General features: G+C 38.1%; 1 protein-coding gene across 1 annotated transcript; it reads right to left on the bottom strand.

Moving 5' to 3' along the window:
* Positions 1–2,835: 2,835 nt before the first annotated feature.
* LOC115746959 (probable disease resistance protein At5g66900) lies at positions 2,836–6,791 on the bottom strand. The gene is made up of 5 exons (XM_030682947.2): positions 5,827–6,791; positions 4,849–5,255; positions 4,329–4,678; positions 3,780–3,994; positions 2,836–3,677 (listed from the first exon to the last, which is right to left on the bottom strand). Exons 1-5 carry the CDS (start codon positions 6,638–6,640, stop codon positions 2,839–2,841), a joined length of 2,625 nt encoding a protein of 874 aa, XP_030538807.1. The 5' UTR covers positions 6,641–6,791; the 3' UTR covers positions 2,836–2,838.
* Positions 6,792–17,547: the final 10,756 nt, after the last annotated feature.

Below are 17,547 nucleotides of genomic sequence, written 5' to 3'. Positions count from 1 at the left end.
TATATATATATATATATATATAATTAAACAAATCGTAGAAAGTGCAATTCGGTGTGATTGTCAAAGAGATCACAAAGATTATAGAGTTGTTTGACTTGGATGTTCACATGCTAGCATGATTTCCTTCAAGGAAATGTGTTAAAATGCCAAATTATACTAATTGTTGTGGATGACTACTCGAGGAAGACTTAGGTATTTGTGCTGAGGTACAAATTTGATGTTGTTATCACGATTAGACAAGAGCTTTGATGAAAATGAGATTGGAAAGACAGTAAAGCATGTGCAAACTAGCAATAGCATGTAACTCTACTCGGAGCTGCTAAATGACTTTTGCTTGAAGGAAGGCACCGACACATGTACTAGTACCAGTGAACCATAACAAGTTGCAGAGTTGATGAGCAAAATATTTTTGGAGACGACCTATAAAATGCTCTAGTGTTGGTATGACTAGGGAATTTTCGATTAATATCCTTAGTACGACGAGCGACCTCGTGAGTGAGCTCCACTAGCTATAATTGGATGTCGAACTATTGATGAAGTGTGGTCGGGTAAGTTAATGATTATTCTACTTTTAGAATATTTGGTTTGACTGTTATGTTCGAGCAAGTGATGATAAACTCGATGGAAGGGAAATAAAGTTTATATTCTTAAGCTATGCACAAAGTGAGCGGGATTATTGATTGTGGTGCCCATAATTAAATTTACTTGTTATGAGCAGAGAAATTATATTTATTAAATGACTCTGTGTGCATAGCTTAAGAATATCGGTGTAGATCTATTTCAATCGATTCTATAACTCAGCTTATTTGGCCATGTAGATCTTCTTGGAGGACATGATACTATTTTAGCTGATCTTATATAGTATCGGTGTTTGGAAAGCTGAAATTAGTTTTTGTGAAAGTAATTATTCTTTTGAAATTAATTTTTATTTATAATACGAGCATCTGCTGCCTACGGAGTCTTGGATTAATTGATTGGCTTTTCGGCTTGATCTGTTTTGACTTTGTAGTGGCCTAGTCTAACAAGGACGGGAAGTGATTGCCAAAGTGATAGGGCCCGAACAAGAAGTTGGTCCTAGCAGGCATTTAGGATAGCAAACGGGGTAAGAATGAACCGAATCGCCGAGCATAAGAGTAAGTTCCAGTGTGTTCCTTAATTAAACACATGAAATTTTAATTCACAATTTGTGCCTTTCAAAGTATTGATACCATTTACAATTGAAACTTCAATATTAAACGTGTTCAAGTAAGAGCTTCCTAGAATGCTTAGAAACTTCATAGAGGTATGAGTAGATGCTCTAGCAGTAGAATTCAACTAGGTGTGTCATCTCATTAAGCTCAAATAATGCTTCAATAAGATAAAAAATTTACCCTTTCAAAATAAACTCTCTAAAATGTGCATTTCAGGTAACTACGGACAATTTCATAGGATTCTTGATGCATCAAAGGGGAACCGAAAGTTGATGGGAACAAGGCAAAGGTGATTATGGAATTGCCGCCACCTCTGAATAAAGAGGTTTGTTTCAAGCTTGTCTTGCAATTTGCAAACTTTATTGCCTCTGCTAAAGTTGAATGACGATGATACTGTTACATTGGAACAGAAACATTAGAAAGCCTTTAATGACATTATTCTCAGCGACGTTGCCTTTTCGCTTGGAACCTACGCAGAAACTTTCATCTGCTCATAAGCATGAAGTTTTACAGTTTTCTTCCTCACACCTTCCTCTTCTTCCTTTCACACCAGAAACCAATCAACGACGCTCGAATCCATCTAGAAGGAACAATAATACAATCGAAGTTCATACGAAGGACGAGAAATTTCTTTCAGATGTTTTAATTTTACTTTTGCCATTTGTTTGTCCATGTCCCACAAGACTCGGCAATAGTGATTAAGTAAAAGGAAAACGTTCACGCTAAGGGGCATCAATAATCGGCTAACTAGTAAGATGCTTTTCTTTGGAAGCTAGTGCGGTACATGGATGATTCCAAATTATTCAACTTGTGCTTAATTTCGAGGATTGGTCTTTTATTCTACATAGATATGACACGTCACGACATAACTTAAGGACCCAACATCATGACTGGCCAAATTAAAATTTAATTGGGTATATTACTTTCGCCACCCTTTATTTTTTGAATAAGTTATGAAACCGAAGTGCTTCCAATTGCTATATTAATCAACTATTCCTAGTCAAAAAGGTCCATCCAGAGGGTGGAGGGACATCAGATGGCCCAAGTGGATGACTTAATGATAAAGATAGGGATCCTATAAAATTAATTTGGGACAACTAAAGTCATTTCCTGTTGAGGAATTTACAAAAAATTAGGTAAATAATCCGAACCTCAATAAGCCTCAATCGCGACCTCCGATTTAAGGCCGCCACGACCTCAAATACAAGGTTGCAGCAGCACGGATCTGAGTTTGCACTTCAGATTCGAGAGATAGAGAGAATCTTATGGTTAAAGAGAGAGAGAAGGCTACGCTGAAGTGGTCATGGTGGTAAGGCAGCGCGAGTTAGGTGTCGGCGACGACAGTTACAGTAGGGACGCGATGGTGGTTATGGTTTGCAGCGGCGTTGTTGGTTGTAGTAGAAGGAAGAGGAAGAAGTAATAAATAAATGGAAAGAATAGAAAATAAAAGGAAAAAAAATTCTGACTCAGACATAATAAGTAAATGATGTGGCACTACTCATATTTTATTTGGTCCAGTCAGCGATGCCTCGCCATCCATATATAAAAAAAAAAGGATAATTCAAAGACAACGTTTCACACCTTACCAAAAAAAAAGACAACGTTTCACATTGAGAAAAAATTCGGACAACATCGCATGGTCCTATTTTCAATCGTCTAGCCAATCTAAGTTAGCCTCTTCTTCGGACGCTATTATATTCAAGCCATTGAGACTGCTCTTGAGAGGCTCCCACATGACTTCTTTTTCTTTGTCACAAACCACCTTCCTCAGGTTCCTCAGCTTCACGATCGACCGTGGCAGTACAGACAACCTCAGACATCCTCTCAAGTTCATCCTCTTGAGATTAACCAGATTACCAATTTGATTGGGCAAAGTGCTCAGGCTCAGGCAATCCGATATATTGAGAGAGATCAATTTTTTTAGGGTTCCGATCGAGTCCGGTAACCGCGACAAGCTTGTGCAGGAGTTAAGCCTGACCACTTCGAGGGACGCCGATTCCCCAATCTGTTCAGGGAGTGTGGACAAGTTATGGCAGTTTGTGATGCTAAGCTTCTTCAGAGGCTTTATCTCACAGATGCCATCAGGTAATGTCTTAAGATCGTCGCAATAGTTGATGTCCAACTCCACTAAGTTTGGGATTGCATCGGAGATTTTGGCGTCGTCTGACGTCGAAGCCTGACTGATGTCACACATGAAAAAGGATATCTTTTGCAGACTGTGCAGTCGTCGCTTTCCCATGCTCAGGAGAGGAACCATGACGCGTTCGAGCCTGATCCTCGTTAAACTGGACCCAAGGACATGGAAATTGCGCAGTTCAGCTGGAAAGAAGCTGTAGTTTGTTACTATCAGGGCCTTGAGCTTATCTGCTTTCTCAATGAATTCCGGCAAAGCATAAGTTTTGGTTTGCATGTTTGTCTCAAAGTTCAAGACAAGAGCCGCAGCTTCAGGCAATTGAAGACTTGGCCAGGGTCTTGAGAACGTTCCATCTGCATTATGAACACAGAAGGTTAAAAGGTAGCTTAATTACCAACCAACAGAAAATTTTCCCTACAGGTCATTGAGAGAGACACAGAGACAGAGTTCCCAACCTGTGTAGATGGACACTAAACGAGCGCCGAGAGTCGGTTGCTTTTGCTCGCTCCACCAATCGGAAGAATTATCTCCGGTTAAGTCCAGAATAAGTCTCTCTCTCTCCTCTACTTTCCCTCGGTCACACTCCATGATAGCCAGCTCTCTGAGCAGATCATGCTGCATAGCATAGTGGCTGCTGTAACATTTGTCCTCGTCCTCACTTGAATCTGTCCTGTATGTATGCAATCAAACATTCGGATATAAGCATTTGCGCTCGAGTTTCTTGTGCTATAATCTAATGCAAGGCATTTGATGATACCAATTTACTAGTAAAGAAAGGCATTTGATCCTTCCCACGTTTAAGAAATCATGCCAGGAGATAGCAATGTTCTTAACAGGCGTTTGTATAATCCATTTTACCTTCACAGTGCGGAACACACCATAGCTGAAGGTCAGGTGCAGTAATTGTGGTGTGGAAACAGGAAAGTGTGTTAAGGGATTCTTAGAGCAGTAGAAAACTATAAAAGTTAAAGAGTGAGAGAACAAAACGAACTTCAGAGCCATACCTGGTGACTACGAGATCAGCTAGGTTCCTGTAAACGAGTTTATTGAGGTCCACAATGGCACGCACGCCATCGAAATCTAGCTTGTACAATTCCACCCACATATCAATGAGGGCGGTGGCGGGGATCTTGCGATCCTCTGGAAACGAGGCGAGGTCCATGAAGCGTTCCTTCGTCGAAGGGTCACCATCCAAGTCATCCAAGCTCTTTCTGAGGCAATCTAGAATGTCATTGTCCAAACCCGAAGAGGACCAATCAAGAAGCTTTGTTTCCCAGAACGCACGATCCATTCCTCGGAGAGACTTGGCGACGACTGTAAGAGCCAATGGCAACCCCTTACAGCGATTCACTATCTACCACACGGAAAAAGAAAACAGAAACAATTACGGCAACTTGATGAAAGAGAGATCAAAGTAAGGATAAGCAGGTTGGTTTCATAAAACATTTTCTTTATAGAAAAAATTAACTCAGTTTCGATGACCATAAGAAATCCTATAATGGATGCACACAAGCAAGAGTATACCTTATCCCAGAGCTCATCACCTGGTTCAACCAAGCATCTACCATCAACAGTGACAGATTGACGGAAAAGTTCCAGGGCTTCCCCAGGAGGCAGCGGATTCAGGTGATGCACAAGACCAACATTAGGAAATTCATATCTTGATGTCACCACAATCTTGTAATGTTTGATCTCCTTGAAGACAAATTTCTCGATTATGGATTGCGAGTCGGCCCAGACATCGTCCAGCACCAGCAACACAGGATCCTGTCCTATTCTGATGAGCAGTTGCTGCAAGCACTGAACTGCATGATCTTCTGTTTCAATCACAGGTACCTCGAAACCATTGTGCCGTATCATCTTCCGGACAATGTCTATCACGTTGGGCTTCTTCGAGACACGGACGAACATGATCTTGTTCTTGAATTTTCCTATATGCAAATCACAGTAAGTCTGACTCCTATCCCTTGCAAAGAGTACGAAAATTTGCTGCGACACTTCTAGTTTATTGAATTCAGTAGGATAAGAAAAAGAGCTAAGTAGATACCGCGTAGCAGAAAAAGTGAGTGCGAATCCTATGGCGTGTGAAGAGGAGGGTTCAACTTATTAAGAAAGGCACTCGGCACAATCAGAGGCAAGTTACTGCATATCTAAAAGCTTGGGAAAGATCTATCTGATTGGACATAATATAGAACCCAAAAATAAACTATGAGAAAAAGATTGTTTCGCTCGATGAAACACCCATCTGCACAAAACCGAAGCAAATCTTTGTGAAAACATTAACATCTTCAAGACTCTCTATTGCTTGACAGAGAGAACAGGTAATGGGATTCATACATTCCAATATGTGCACAAGTGGGATAGGGTTCAGGCAACAGCTCCTACGCACATAAATGGCTAATCAAAAGATTATTAGAGGTGACCAATTGGCAAAGATCAATTCAATAAATTCATCCCTCCTTTCTTAAGTTCTAGATCAATCCAAATAATAATCACACGTACCTTTAATTGCTGCGTCATGACACAATTTTGTAAGCAGAGTGCTCTTCCCACACCCACCCGGGGCTGTCACGACGATCACAGACATTCCCTCCTCTAGCAACCGCTCCTTCAGCTCCCTCAAGGATGCCTCCACCGCCGACCCGACAATGCCATCAGGTGCGTTAGGGACCGCAAGGTCACCCAAAAGCTCAAGCACACAATGTGGTGCCCCGCTGTTTGCTTGCCAGGAAAATATGAAATCCTTGATCTCCTTCACGTCTCCCTTCATCTCCCTCACGTCTACCCCGGTCTCCTTCACCTCTCCCTTTATCTCCTTCACATCTTCCCCCGTCTCCTTCACGTCTCCCTTGACCTCCTTCACGTCTCCCCCGGTCTCCTTCACGTCTCCCATCATCTCCCTCACGTCCTTCCCGGTCTCCTTCACGTTTAGCGATGTCGCCTTGCTAGTAATCACATTCACCAGCGGCAGGTAAATTTGAAACTCCCTTAGTACTTCTGCATCGAAGTCGGTCAGCTTGTTCGAGTGCGAATACTTCTTGCAAAAGTTGAACCTGTGGATCTTTTGGCATTTCTCGACCAGTCGTTTGCCTCTGACAAAGAGGTCATTGATCGGAGCTATCTCTTTTGGATTACAGTCCAGCTGTCTGTTGTACTCATCCCATTGCTTGATGATTGGGTCAATCTTGATCAAGGTGGATTCGATCTGCCTGAGCTGGGGACCAAACGCTGCGATGGTTATCACTATCTCCTTAACGCGAGAGAACAGCTCGCCGAATGCAAGTCCCACAGCATTTCCTGCGAAGTCAATGGACATTTCTGGTTCTTTCTTTCTTCACAGACCAAACAAGCCAAGAACATCCAAAACTTTGATGGGTCACCAAGAATGCTCCGAAGAACTGAAACCCAGTTCCCAAGATCTGCGGAGGACGCTTCTCTCTGCTTTGTGTTCTGGGTTTTTTGCAGAGTGAAGAGGGAAGAGGAGCTTCTTGGTCTTTGAAGAGAATGAGATGAACGGAAAGGAGAGAGAGACTCTTTTTCCTTTTTTTTTTTATAAAAGTGGTGGTTAAAGTTTATTCTCCGGCCAAATGAGTTGGCAACCACATGGGAAGTTTCTCAGGAAGAGCGACCATTGGAGGCCTCGCTCTGGCACTAGTTTATTTTACGACTTAGGGGTTGACGAAGACCTGTCGTTGGTCGCTGACCATGTCCTTCTCGCAAGTTGCACTGACGATTGCCCAGGTTCAAGGGATTTGGATCCCCTGCCATAGAGGGTTAATGGCAGGGGTGACATAGAATAAAATCCGGTCGTCCGTTTGAATCCGAAGGCTGAGATTCAGCCACGTCATCTGAAGAGGGGAGCTCAAATTTGAGCGCGCGAAACCAGCATTTCTAAATAAAAAATTAAAAAATCTAATTTCCTCTCTCCTCAAATCTTACAGATCGATGCCGGCATCCTCTCTAGTTCCCTTTTACCTCTCTCAAACTTCCTCCATCGTCCTCCTCCTCCTTTTGCTCCGGTGACGCTTCTCTTCGACGCCGGCGTCCGCGGAACTCTCAAATTTGCTCCATCGTCCTCCTCCGTTTGCGCCGGTGGCGCTCCTCTTCGACGCCATCATCCGCGGAACCGCCGTCGACTTTCCCGACACCAAATCCAGGGGCGCGTCGGTGGCTTCGAAGCCGAGCACATATCCATCTCTCTAAAAAAGATTACGACTCCGTGCGCATCTCCTCGATTACGGGTTGGTGCTCGATCGACTCTTCTTTTCTTCGGATTTAGTTTCTATGATTTGGCATTCTTGAGAAGTTTTTAGGGTTTTTCGGTTTAGCTCATGTTGGTGAGTCTGGCCTTTGCTTTGCTCTGCATCTAAATGTCCGCCGAAGTCGAGGCTGGATTTTCGAGGATTGGCGCGGATGAGTTGTAGAAGCACCCGATTGGTGCGGTCTTTGTTGTTTTCCTTGGTGAAGAACAGAGAGGAGGAAAAAAATTATCTGTCTTGTTGTTAGAATCAGTACCGTTTTGAATCTTTAGTTGAATTATCAGGCCCTGTTTTTTTAGAGGCCTTTTATCATCGTTCTTACAAGGCGATTTTCGTTCTTGTGCTTATTTTGATTCATTCAGAAAGAAGGAAAAAAAAAGGTACTTCTATGGCGGTGTATTATAAATTTAAGAGTGCAAGAGATTTCGATTCAATTCCTATGGACCGTCCATTTATATCGGTTGGTATTTTGAAAGAAAATTTTTTTGAACCAAAGCACTTGGGCGGGGGCACCGATTTCGACCTTGTGGTAACTAATGCTCAAACTAATGAAGGTGGGTTTCTTACTTCATGAATCAATTAAAATTTTTTAACAATTAAGGTTATCAAGTTTGGAGAGAGCCGTCTAGTGGGGAGCTGTTTGTGTGGCCTTTTGAGTCTAATATTGGTGATGTTTATCTTGAACTTGTCGAGGCCGAAATGATTGTGAGTGAGGTATTCATAGCGTTAGGGCCTGGGTTTTGGCCTGAGGTAGCAATACTTGTTGATCTTGAGTCTTTTTGTCAAATGAACCGTGGTAGTGTGTTGTGTAGTGAGTGCTAGCAAGTGATTTGCATGTTGTGATCTTTTTTTTTTGTTTTTTTTCTTTTGGGGGGGGTGTTGAGGGAGGAGGAGTAGGGTACATTCTCCATGATTAACATCACCTAATTTGACATTTGAGGGGAAATTGAGCTCTCTGGAGAAGCTTTTAGAGGCTGACCTGATGATTAGTTAAAGCTGGCTGAGGGAGGAGGAGGGTACTTTCTCCACAGTCAATATCACCTAATTTGATATTTGAGCGAAAAAGAGCCGGAGGGAGAAGCTTTTGAAACATTCATGCTTATCTTAGCAAGCAATTTAAGTGCAAACCTCGGGAAGCAATACCACCATCAACTCCATTCCATTGATGTTTCTTTTCCATCCCGCATATTTTATTCCCTGCAAGGAGTTGTTTTTTGAATTCGAGATCACCTTCACATACTTGTATATAAACACGTGTGGAATGGAGTTGATGATGGAGGAGGGCCTTATCCATATATATTCTCTCTGTTGCACTTTGATACTTTTAGGAATGCAGATGCTCTGATTTATAAGTTCAAAGCTTGGTTGATTGCCAATCATTAGAAAATTTGTTGCTTCATCTATTGGTTGTCGCATTTTATTGGTTCCGTAACCTCTCAAATGGTTCAACGAACTTGCTAATCTCACTTGATTTTGTTCGGTGGATAATTTTTTAGGTTTGTCATCAAGGTGATTACTTTGATGTTCACAAGAATGCTTTGTAAATTGAATGCTAATGCCCCTTGGTGTTGTATGTCACTTCTCTATGCTATTTTAGGTTTGTTGAAATGCCGAAGGAATACTATGTTGTTTTCAATGGCCGTAATATCGGCATATACAATAATTGGCCTCAAACTGAAGTTCAAGTAAGTGGTTTTAGTAAGCTGCAAAACAGGCGTACTTGAAATTTTTCAATATGAAGGAGTTGCCAACGACAATTCATTTACCTACACGATTTCCTCCCACTAATGAACATGTGAAGCAGGTATGTTAGTTCCTTACTTTTGTAATAAGACACTTTAATTTTCCAATGGTTTAGGGATATAACAATTATATGGTTTCTTGTTATGTCTAATCGGGACGATGATTGTCCCAGTGGTTGTAGCCGTATAATTAGAGATATGGAAATGGAGTTGGAACAAACCCGATTTGAGCTGGAACAAACTCGAAGGGAGCTGGAACATAGCCAATGTTCGCATCGATTGACTATACAAGAATTGGAACATACTCAAGGTTCGCTTCAATTGACTGTACGGGAGCTACAGAATGCAAGGGAGGTGAATGACAACTTCAGAGAATTGATTAGTGGCTTCAGGAATGTTAACATCGATTAGAAATGCTTCTTGCATTATTGTTTTGTGGAAGATGTAGCTTGAACTTATAGGACGTGAAAAAGATGTTAGTATTTGCATTTATGCCTTTATAATCACTCAAAAGTACATGCTACCTTGTTTATGGAGATTTAGAGCTTCTTAATGAATGTTACTAAGTAAATGTGACTACCTTTTATATTTGGTCCTTTCTTTGTTAAAGATTCTTTGCATAGGGCTTATACGCTCATAAAGAAGGATGACTGGTAATGTGGCAGATAGGTTTTCATGTTTTTGTTGCTGAGAATTGTTTGTGTTTTTTTTGCGGGGCAAAGAATGACTTAGTGTTTTTTTTTTCTTAATACAACCTACCCTTGTTGAAGTTTTTCCCTCTAAGTCGCAGATAGGTTTTTCTTTTTCATGTCCCCCATTCTATTTTTTCTTTTTTACTTTTCTTTTGTGAAAAAAAAAATGTTTTCGATTCTACGAAAAAAAGGGCTTCGCATTAGAAAAGTGCGAAACATGAATGAAAACCGAGGTCGGATACAAATTATATAAACGACGCAAGTTTGCACAAAGCGGATTACCTTTTTTTTTTACTTTTCTTTTTCATGTCCCCCTTTCCATTTTTTTTTCTTTTCTTTTATGAAAAAAAAAAAAGGTTTTCGATTCTATGAAAAAAAGGGCTTCGCATTAGAAAAGTGCGAAACATGAATGAAAACCGAGGTCGGATACAAATTATATAAATGACGCGATTTTGCACAAGGCGGATTACCTCTTTTTTTTTACTTTTCTTTTTCATGTTCCCGTTTCAATTTTTTTTTTTACATATCTTTTATGAAAAAAAAAAGTTTCCAATTCTACGAAAAAAAGGGCTTTGCATTAGAAAAGTGCGAAACATGAATGAAAACCGAGGTCAGACACAAATTATATAAATGACGCGAGTTTGCACAAAGTGGATTACCTTTTTTTTTTTACTTTTCATTTTCATGTTCCCGTTTCAATTTTTTTTTAATTACCTTTTATGAAAAAAAAAAGTTTCCCATTCTACGAAAAAAAGGGCTTCGCATTAGAAAAGTGCGAAACATGAATGAAAACCGAGGTCAGATACAAATTATATAAACCACATGAGTTTGCACAAAGCGGCTTACCTTTTTTTTTTACTTTTCTTTTTCATGTCCCCCTTTCCATTTTTTTTTCTTTTCTTTTATGAAAAAAAAAAGGTTTTCGATTCTACGAAAAAAAGGGCTTCGCATTAGAAAAGTGCGAAACATGAATGAAAACCGAGGTCAGACACAAATTATATAAATGACGTGAGTTTGCACAAAGCGGATTACCTTTTTTTTTTTACTTTTCTTTTTCATGTTCCCGTTTCCTTTTTTTTTTTACTTTTCTTTTATGAAAAAAAAAGTTTCCCATTCTACACTAAAAAGGGCTTCGCATTAGAAAAGTGCGAAACATGAATGAAAACCGAGGACAGACACAAATTATATAAACGACGCGAGTTTGCACAAAGCGGATTACCTTTTTTTTTTACTTTTCATTTTCATGTTCCCGTTTCTTTTTTTTTTTTTTCTTTTCTTTTATGAAAAAAAAAAGTTTCCCATTCTACACTAAAAAGGGCTTCGCATTAGAAAAGTGCGAAACATGAATGAAAACCGACGTCAGATACAAATTATATAAACCACATGAGTTCGCACAAAGCGAGTAACCTTTTTTTTTACTTTTCTTTTTCATGTGCCCCTTTCCATTTTTTTTTTCTTTTCTTTTTTGAAAAAAAAAAGGTTTTCGATTCTACGAAAAAAAGGCCTTCGCATTAGAAAAGTGCGAAACATGAATGAAAACAGAGGTCAGACACAAATTATATAAACCACATGAGTTCGCACAAAGCGGGTTACCTTTTTTTTTTACTTTTCTTTTTCATGTCCCCCTTTCCATTTTCTTTTCCTTTCTTTTATGAAAAAAAAAAGGTTTTCCATTCTACGAAGAAAAGGCCTTCGCATTAGAAAAGTGCGAAACATGAATGAAAAACCGAGGTCAGATACAAATTATATAAACCACATGAGTTCGCACAAAGCGGGTTACCTTGTTTTTTTACTTTTCTTTTTCATGTCCCCCTTTCCATGTTTTTTTTCTTTTCTTTTATGAAAAAAAAAAGGTTTTCCATTCTACGAAAAAAAGGCCTTCGCATTAGAAAAGTGCGAAACATGAATGAAAAACCAAGGTTAGATACAAATTATATAAACCACATGAGTTCGCACAAAGCGAGTAACCTTTTTTTTTACTTTTCTTTTTCATGTCCCCCTTTCCATTTTTTTTTCTTTTCTTTAATGAAAAAAAAAAAGGTTTTCGATTCTACGAAAAAAAAGGCTTCGCATTAGAAAAGTGCGAAACATGAATGAAAACCGAGGTCAGACACAAATTATATAAACGGCGCGAGTTTGCACAAAGCGGATTACCTTTTTTTTTTCATTTTCATTTTCATGTTCCCGTTTCCTTTTCTTTTTTTATTTTTCTTTTATGAAAAAAAAAAGTTTCCCATTCTACACTAAAAAGGCCTTCGCATTAGAAAAGTGCGAAACATGAATAAAAACCGAGGTCAGACACAAATTATATAAACCACATGAGTTCGCACAAAGCGGGTTACCTTTTTTTTTTTACTTTTCTTTTTCATGTCCCCCTTTCCATTTTCTTTTCTTTTCTTTTATGAAAAAAAAAGGTTTTCCATTCTACGAAGAAAAGGCCTTCGTATTAGAAAAGTACGAAACATGAATGAAAAACCGAGGTCAGATACAAATTATATAAACCACATGAGTTCGCACCAAGCGGGTTACCTTGTTTTTTTACTTTTCTTTTTCATGTCCCCCTTTCCATTTTTTTTTTCTTTTCTTTTATGAAAAAAAAAAGGTTTTCCATTCTACGAAAAAAGGCCTTCGCATTAGAAAAGTGCGAAACATGAATGAAAAACCGAGGTTAGATACAAATTATATAAACCACATGAGTTCGCACAAAGCGAGTAACCTTTTTTTTTACTTTTCTTTTTCATGTCCCCCTTTCCATTTTTTTTTCTTTTCTTTTATAAAAAAAAAAAGGTTTACGATTCTACGAAAAAAAGGGCTTCGCATTAGAAAAGTGCGAAACATGAATGAAAACCGAGGTCAGACACAAATTATATAAACGACGCGAGTTTGCACAAAGCGGATTACCTTTTTTTTTTACTTTTCATTTTCATGTTCCCGTTTTCTTTTTTTTTTTTACTTTTCTTTTATGAAAAAAAAAAGTTTCCCATTCTACACTAAAAAGGGCTTCGCATTAGAAAAGTGTGAAACTTGAATGAAAACCGAGGTCATATACAAATTATATAAACCACATGAGTTCGCACAAAGCGAGTAACCTTTTTTTTTACTTTTCTTTTTCATGTGCCCCTTTCCATTTTTTTTTCTTTTCTTTTATGAAAAAAAAAGGTTTTCGATTCTACGAAAAAAAGGGCTTCGCATTAGAAAAGTGCGAAACATGAATGAAAACCGAGGTCAGACACAAATTATATAAACGACGCGAGTTTGCACAAAGTGGATTACCATTTTTTTTTAACTTTTCTTTTTCATGTTCCCGTTTCCTTTTTTTTTTTACTTTTCTTTTATGAAAAGAAAAAGTTTCCCATTCTACACTAAAAAGGGCTTCGCATTAGAAAAGTGCGAAACATGAATGAAAAACCGAGGTCGGATACAAATTATATAAACCACATGAGTTCGCACAAAGCGGGTTACCTTTTTTTTTTACTTTTCTTTTTCATGTCCCCCTTTCCATTTTTTTTTTCTTTTCTTTTATGAAAAAAAAAAGGTTTACGATTCTACGAAAAAAAGGGCTTCGCATTAGAAAAGTGCGAAACATGAATGAAAACCGAGGTCACACACAAATTATGTAAACGACGCGAGTTTGCACAAAGCGGATTGCCTTTTTTTTTTACTTTTCATTTTCATGTTCCCGTTTCCTTTTTTTTTTTTTACTTTTCTTTTATGAAAAAAAAAAGTTTCCCATTCTACACTAAAAAGGGCTTCGCATTAGAAAAGTGCGAAACATGAATGAAAACCGAGGTCAGATACAAATTATATAAACCACTTGAGTTCGCACAAAGCGAGTAACCTTTTTGTTTACTTTTCTTTTTCATGTGCCCCTTTCCATTTTTTTTTTCTTTTCTTTTTTAAAAAAAAAAAGGATTTCGATTCTACGAAAAAAAGGCCTTCGCATTAGAAAAGTGCGACACATGAATAAAAACCGAGGTCAGACACAAATTATATAAACCACATGAGTTCGCACAAAGTGGGTTACCTTTTTTTTTTTACTTTTCTTTTTCATGTCCCCCTTTCCATTTTCTTTTCTTTTCTTTTATGAAAAAAAAAGGTTTTCCATTCTACGAAGAAAAGGCCTTCGCATTAGAAAAGTACGAAACATGAATGAAAAACCGAGGTCGGATACAAATTATATAAACCACATGAGTTCGCACCAAGCGGGTTACCTTGTTTTTTTACTTTTCTTTTTCATGTCCCCCTTTCCATTTTTTTTTCTTTTCTTTTATGAAAAAAAAAAGGTTTTCCATTCTACGAAAAAAAGGCCTTCGCATTAGAAAAGTGCGAAACATGAATGAAAAACCGAGGTCAGATACAAATTATATAAACCACATGAGTTCGCACAAAGCGAGTAACCTTTTTTTTTACTTTTCTTTTTCATGTCCCCCTTTCCATTTTTTTTTTCTTTTCTTTAATGAAAAAAAAAAGGTTTTCGATTCTACGAAAAAAAAGGCTTCGCATTAGAAAAGTGCGAAACATGAATGAAACCGGAGGTCAGACACAAATTATATAAACGACGCGAGTTTGCACAAAGCGGATTACCTTTTTTTTTTACTTTTCATTTTCATGTTCCCGTTTCCTTTTTTTTTTTTACTTTTCTTTTATGAAAAAAAAAAGTTTCCCATTCTACGAAAAAAAGGGCTTCGCATTAGAAAAGTGCGAAACATGAATGAAAACCGAGGTCAGATACAAATTATATAAACCACATGAGTTCGCACAAAGCGAGTAACAATTTTTTTTACTTTTCTTTTTGATGTGCCCCTTTCCATTTTTTTTCTTTTCTTTTATGAAAAAAAAAGGGTTTTCGATTCTACGAAAAAAAGGGCTTCGCATTAGAAAAGTGCGAAACATGAATGAAAACCGAGGTCAGACACAAATTATATAAACGACGCGAGTTTGCACAAAGTGGATTACCTTTTTTTTTTAACTTTTCTTTTTCATGTTCCCGTTTCCATTTTTTTTTTACTTTTCTTTTATGAAAACAAAAAAGTTTCCCATTCTACACTAAAAAGGGCTTCGCATTAGAAAAGTGCAAAACATGAATGAAAACCGAGGTCGGATACAAATTATATAAACCACATGAGTTCGCACAAAGCGGGTTACCTTTTTTTTTTACTTTTCTTTTTCATGTCCCCCTTTCCATTTTTTTTTCTTTTCTTTTATGAAAAAAAAAGGTTTTCCATTCTACGAAAAAAAGGGCTTCGCATTAGAAAAGTGCGAAACATGAATGAAAAACCGAGATCAGATACAAATTATATAAAGCACATGGGTTCGCACAAAGTCGGAACAAAAAGTCATCTTTAAATCCAAAACACAAGAAACATATGAGCAACAAAAGCAGAAGAGAAACAAAAACATAAAAAGAATAAGGGATCAAATGGTAGTGAATGGAAAACAAAAAACGCAACCAGGTCCCCCATAAAAAAAACATTGACTAATAATAAAACATCGAGTATTTTCTCAAGCATGAAACATTAGGAAGTAACAATACACAACTTAAAACATTAGAAGAGTTGAAAAGCTTCGGATCAACGGGAGGGAAGGATGTGGTTGGGGGAAGACTACCACAAAACCAAGCTTCGGATCAACGTTTCCCATTTTGACAGCCTCTCTACATCCATCAATCAAAGAGTTGAAAAGCTCAATCTATGCTTCAACCAAAGCTACAGCAAATGATCCACGATCCTCCGAAGCAATAAAATTTATTTGATTCTCATTTCCAAATTTCATCACCTACATAATCGGAGAAGCAACATGATGAACATACTTCCCACCTTCTACTAATATGGAAAAGAAAATCACATTTTTGTAAAAAGATTTTCGAAAGAGTATCTGTTTTTTAAATCATTTTCCAGCAAGCACCAGATTGAGTGATATCAAGTAACAACAAACATTCTATTAATAACCCAAATAATGATCAACAAAGACAATGAAGAGAAAGAAGCCTTTCCCTTCAGTTAATTGAATAGTTCTGCAGTCACAGAGATACCCATTCTTACAAATTTCAGCATCTTCCAACCACCAAACCTAAACAAGAAATAGCATGTCCCTTATGATTCTTAAGGAAAAAATAACCCAACTTGTAAACATGTATCCGCCTTTGAAAAATTCTCCTGGAGATTTGCAAATAAAAGGTATAAGACATCCAAGGAAGGAATGTAACAGCACTAGCCCTCAAATCACCTAGCAACATAGAAAACTTCGTTTTCAAGCATTAACAATTTATTTGGAAGCCAATGCCAATAGTACCGCTACAGCCACCTTCTCCAATAAAACATTATGCAGTAATAGCCAAGTTACTTTGAACTGATGAAGATTTTTTAGTTTCGTTTCCCTCAAAACTTTAGGAAGAAACCTCTCTAGCAGGGTATGATAATATGACATCAAACATTCCTTAGAATCTATGAAGTAGATGAACTCTCTACACGACAAACAACAATACCCGAAATCGTAGCATCTTTTTGAAATAGATGAACTTCAGATGGGGCTGTATGTTCTAAGTTCGGGGGGAGCTGGTGGGGTTGCATAACCAGGCTCGTAAGCCTAAACATCCACAATGAAATGTCCCGAGTGTTAATAAATATGAAAAAATCTGACCCTTACAAAGTGAAAACCATTAATGCGGACAACAAATCCAAAACTTTTGCAAATAGACATAACAAATCAGAAATTAGCATGCATGATAAAATGAACATAATAAGATGAACATAACTTATTGCAAATAGAATAGTGCATTACCCGTTACCAAGCGATGTTATCATGGAAGTCATATTGAAGTCTTGTGGTGCCTCAAACGTACTGAGTAGATTACTATAAAAACCCGGAGAGTTATTGTAACTTCCAAGAACTTGAGGTGCACAAGAAGCTTGCGAAGAAGCTTGAGGTGCGTCTCCTTGCTTCTTTCTTTTTCTTTTATTTTTCTCTAGACAGCTCTTATGTCGCTTTCCTCCTTTGCGTCCATCTTTCTTCTTGAGGCCCGTACATTTTGCAACAAGACTCGTATCTTCACTTAAGCCTGCGAGATTTCTCCGAGACTCACCTCCAAGTGACATTTCATCGAGAGATTTGTTAATGGTCAAGATCATCTTCTTGATAAATTCATATCTCTGAATAGTTTGTGAGCCATTGACTGCTATCTTCACAAACTCGGGACACACCTCTCTATATCTATCAGTAACATCCATGTCACCATTCCCCTAAACAAATATATAGAATTTATTAGAAGTTACCAATAAATTAGAATACTAAATTGAGTACAAAAGAATATAACGATAATTTATACCCGAGTATCTAAACCATGCTTCTCGAGTATTCCATCTCTTGCTTCACGTGTCCATCTCTTCAAAAGGTAAGTACTAGGAATTAACTTTATGTCCAAGTTATCAAGCACCTTCAACGCATGGCAACATAATATCCCAACGGTCTCAAAATGATTACAAGCACAAGTTACCACTTCATTGCTTGGGCCGCCCGTGACCTTATACTGGA

The sequence above is a fragment of the Rhodamnia argentea genome, chromosome 11, assembly GCF_020921035.1.
Source record: "Rhodamnia argentea isolate NSW1041297 chromosome 11, ASM2092103v1, whole genome shotgun sequence".
Lineage (NCBI taxonomy): Eukaryota > Viridiplantae > Streptophyta > Magnoliopsida > Myrtales > Myrtaceae > Rhodamnia > Rhodamnia argentea.
This window is presented reverse-complemented; position numbering and strand designations above follow the sequence as displayed.

Coding starts and splice junctions, on each gene's coding strand:
- LOC115746959 (XM_030682947.2), bottom strand. CDS start 6,640: ATGTCCATTGACTTCGCAGGAAATGCTGTGGGACTTGCATTCGGCGAG. Junction 5,256..5,826: donor TCATGACGCAGCAATTAAAG/GTACGTGTGATT, acceptor ATTTGCATATAG/GAAAATTCAAGAACAAGATC. Junction 4,679..4,848: donor GTGATGAGCTCTGGGATAAG/GTATACTCTTGC, acceptor TCCGTGTGGTAG/ATAGTGAATCGCTGTAAGGG.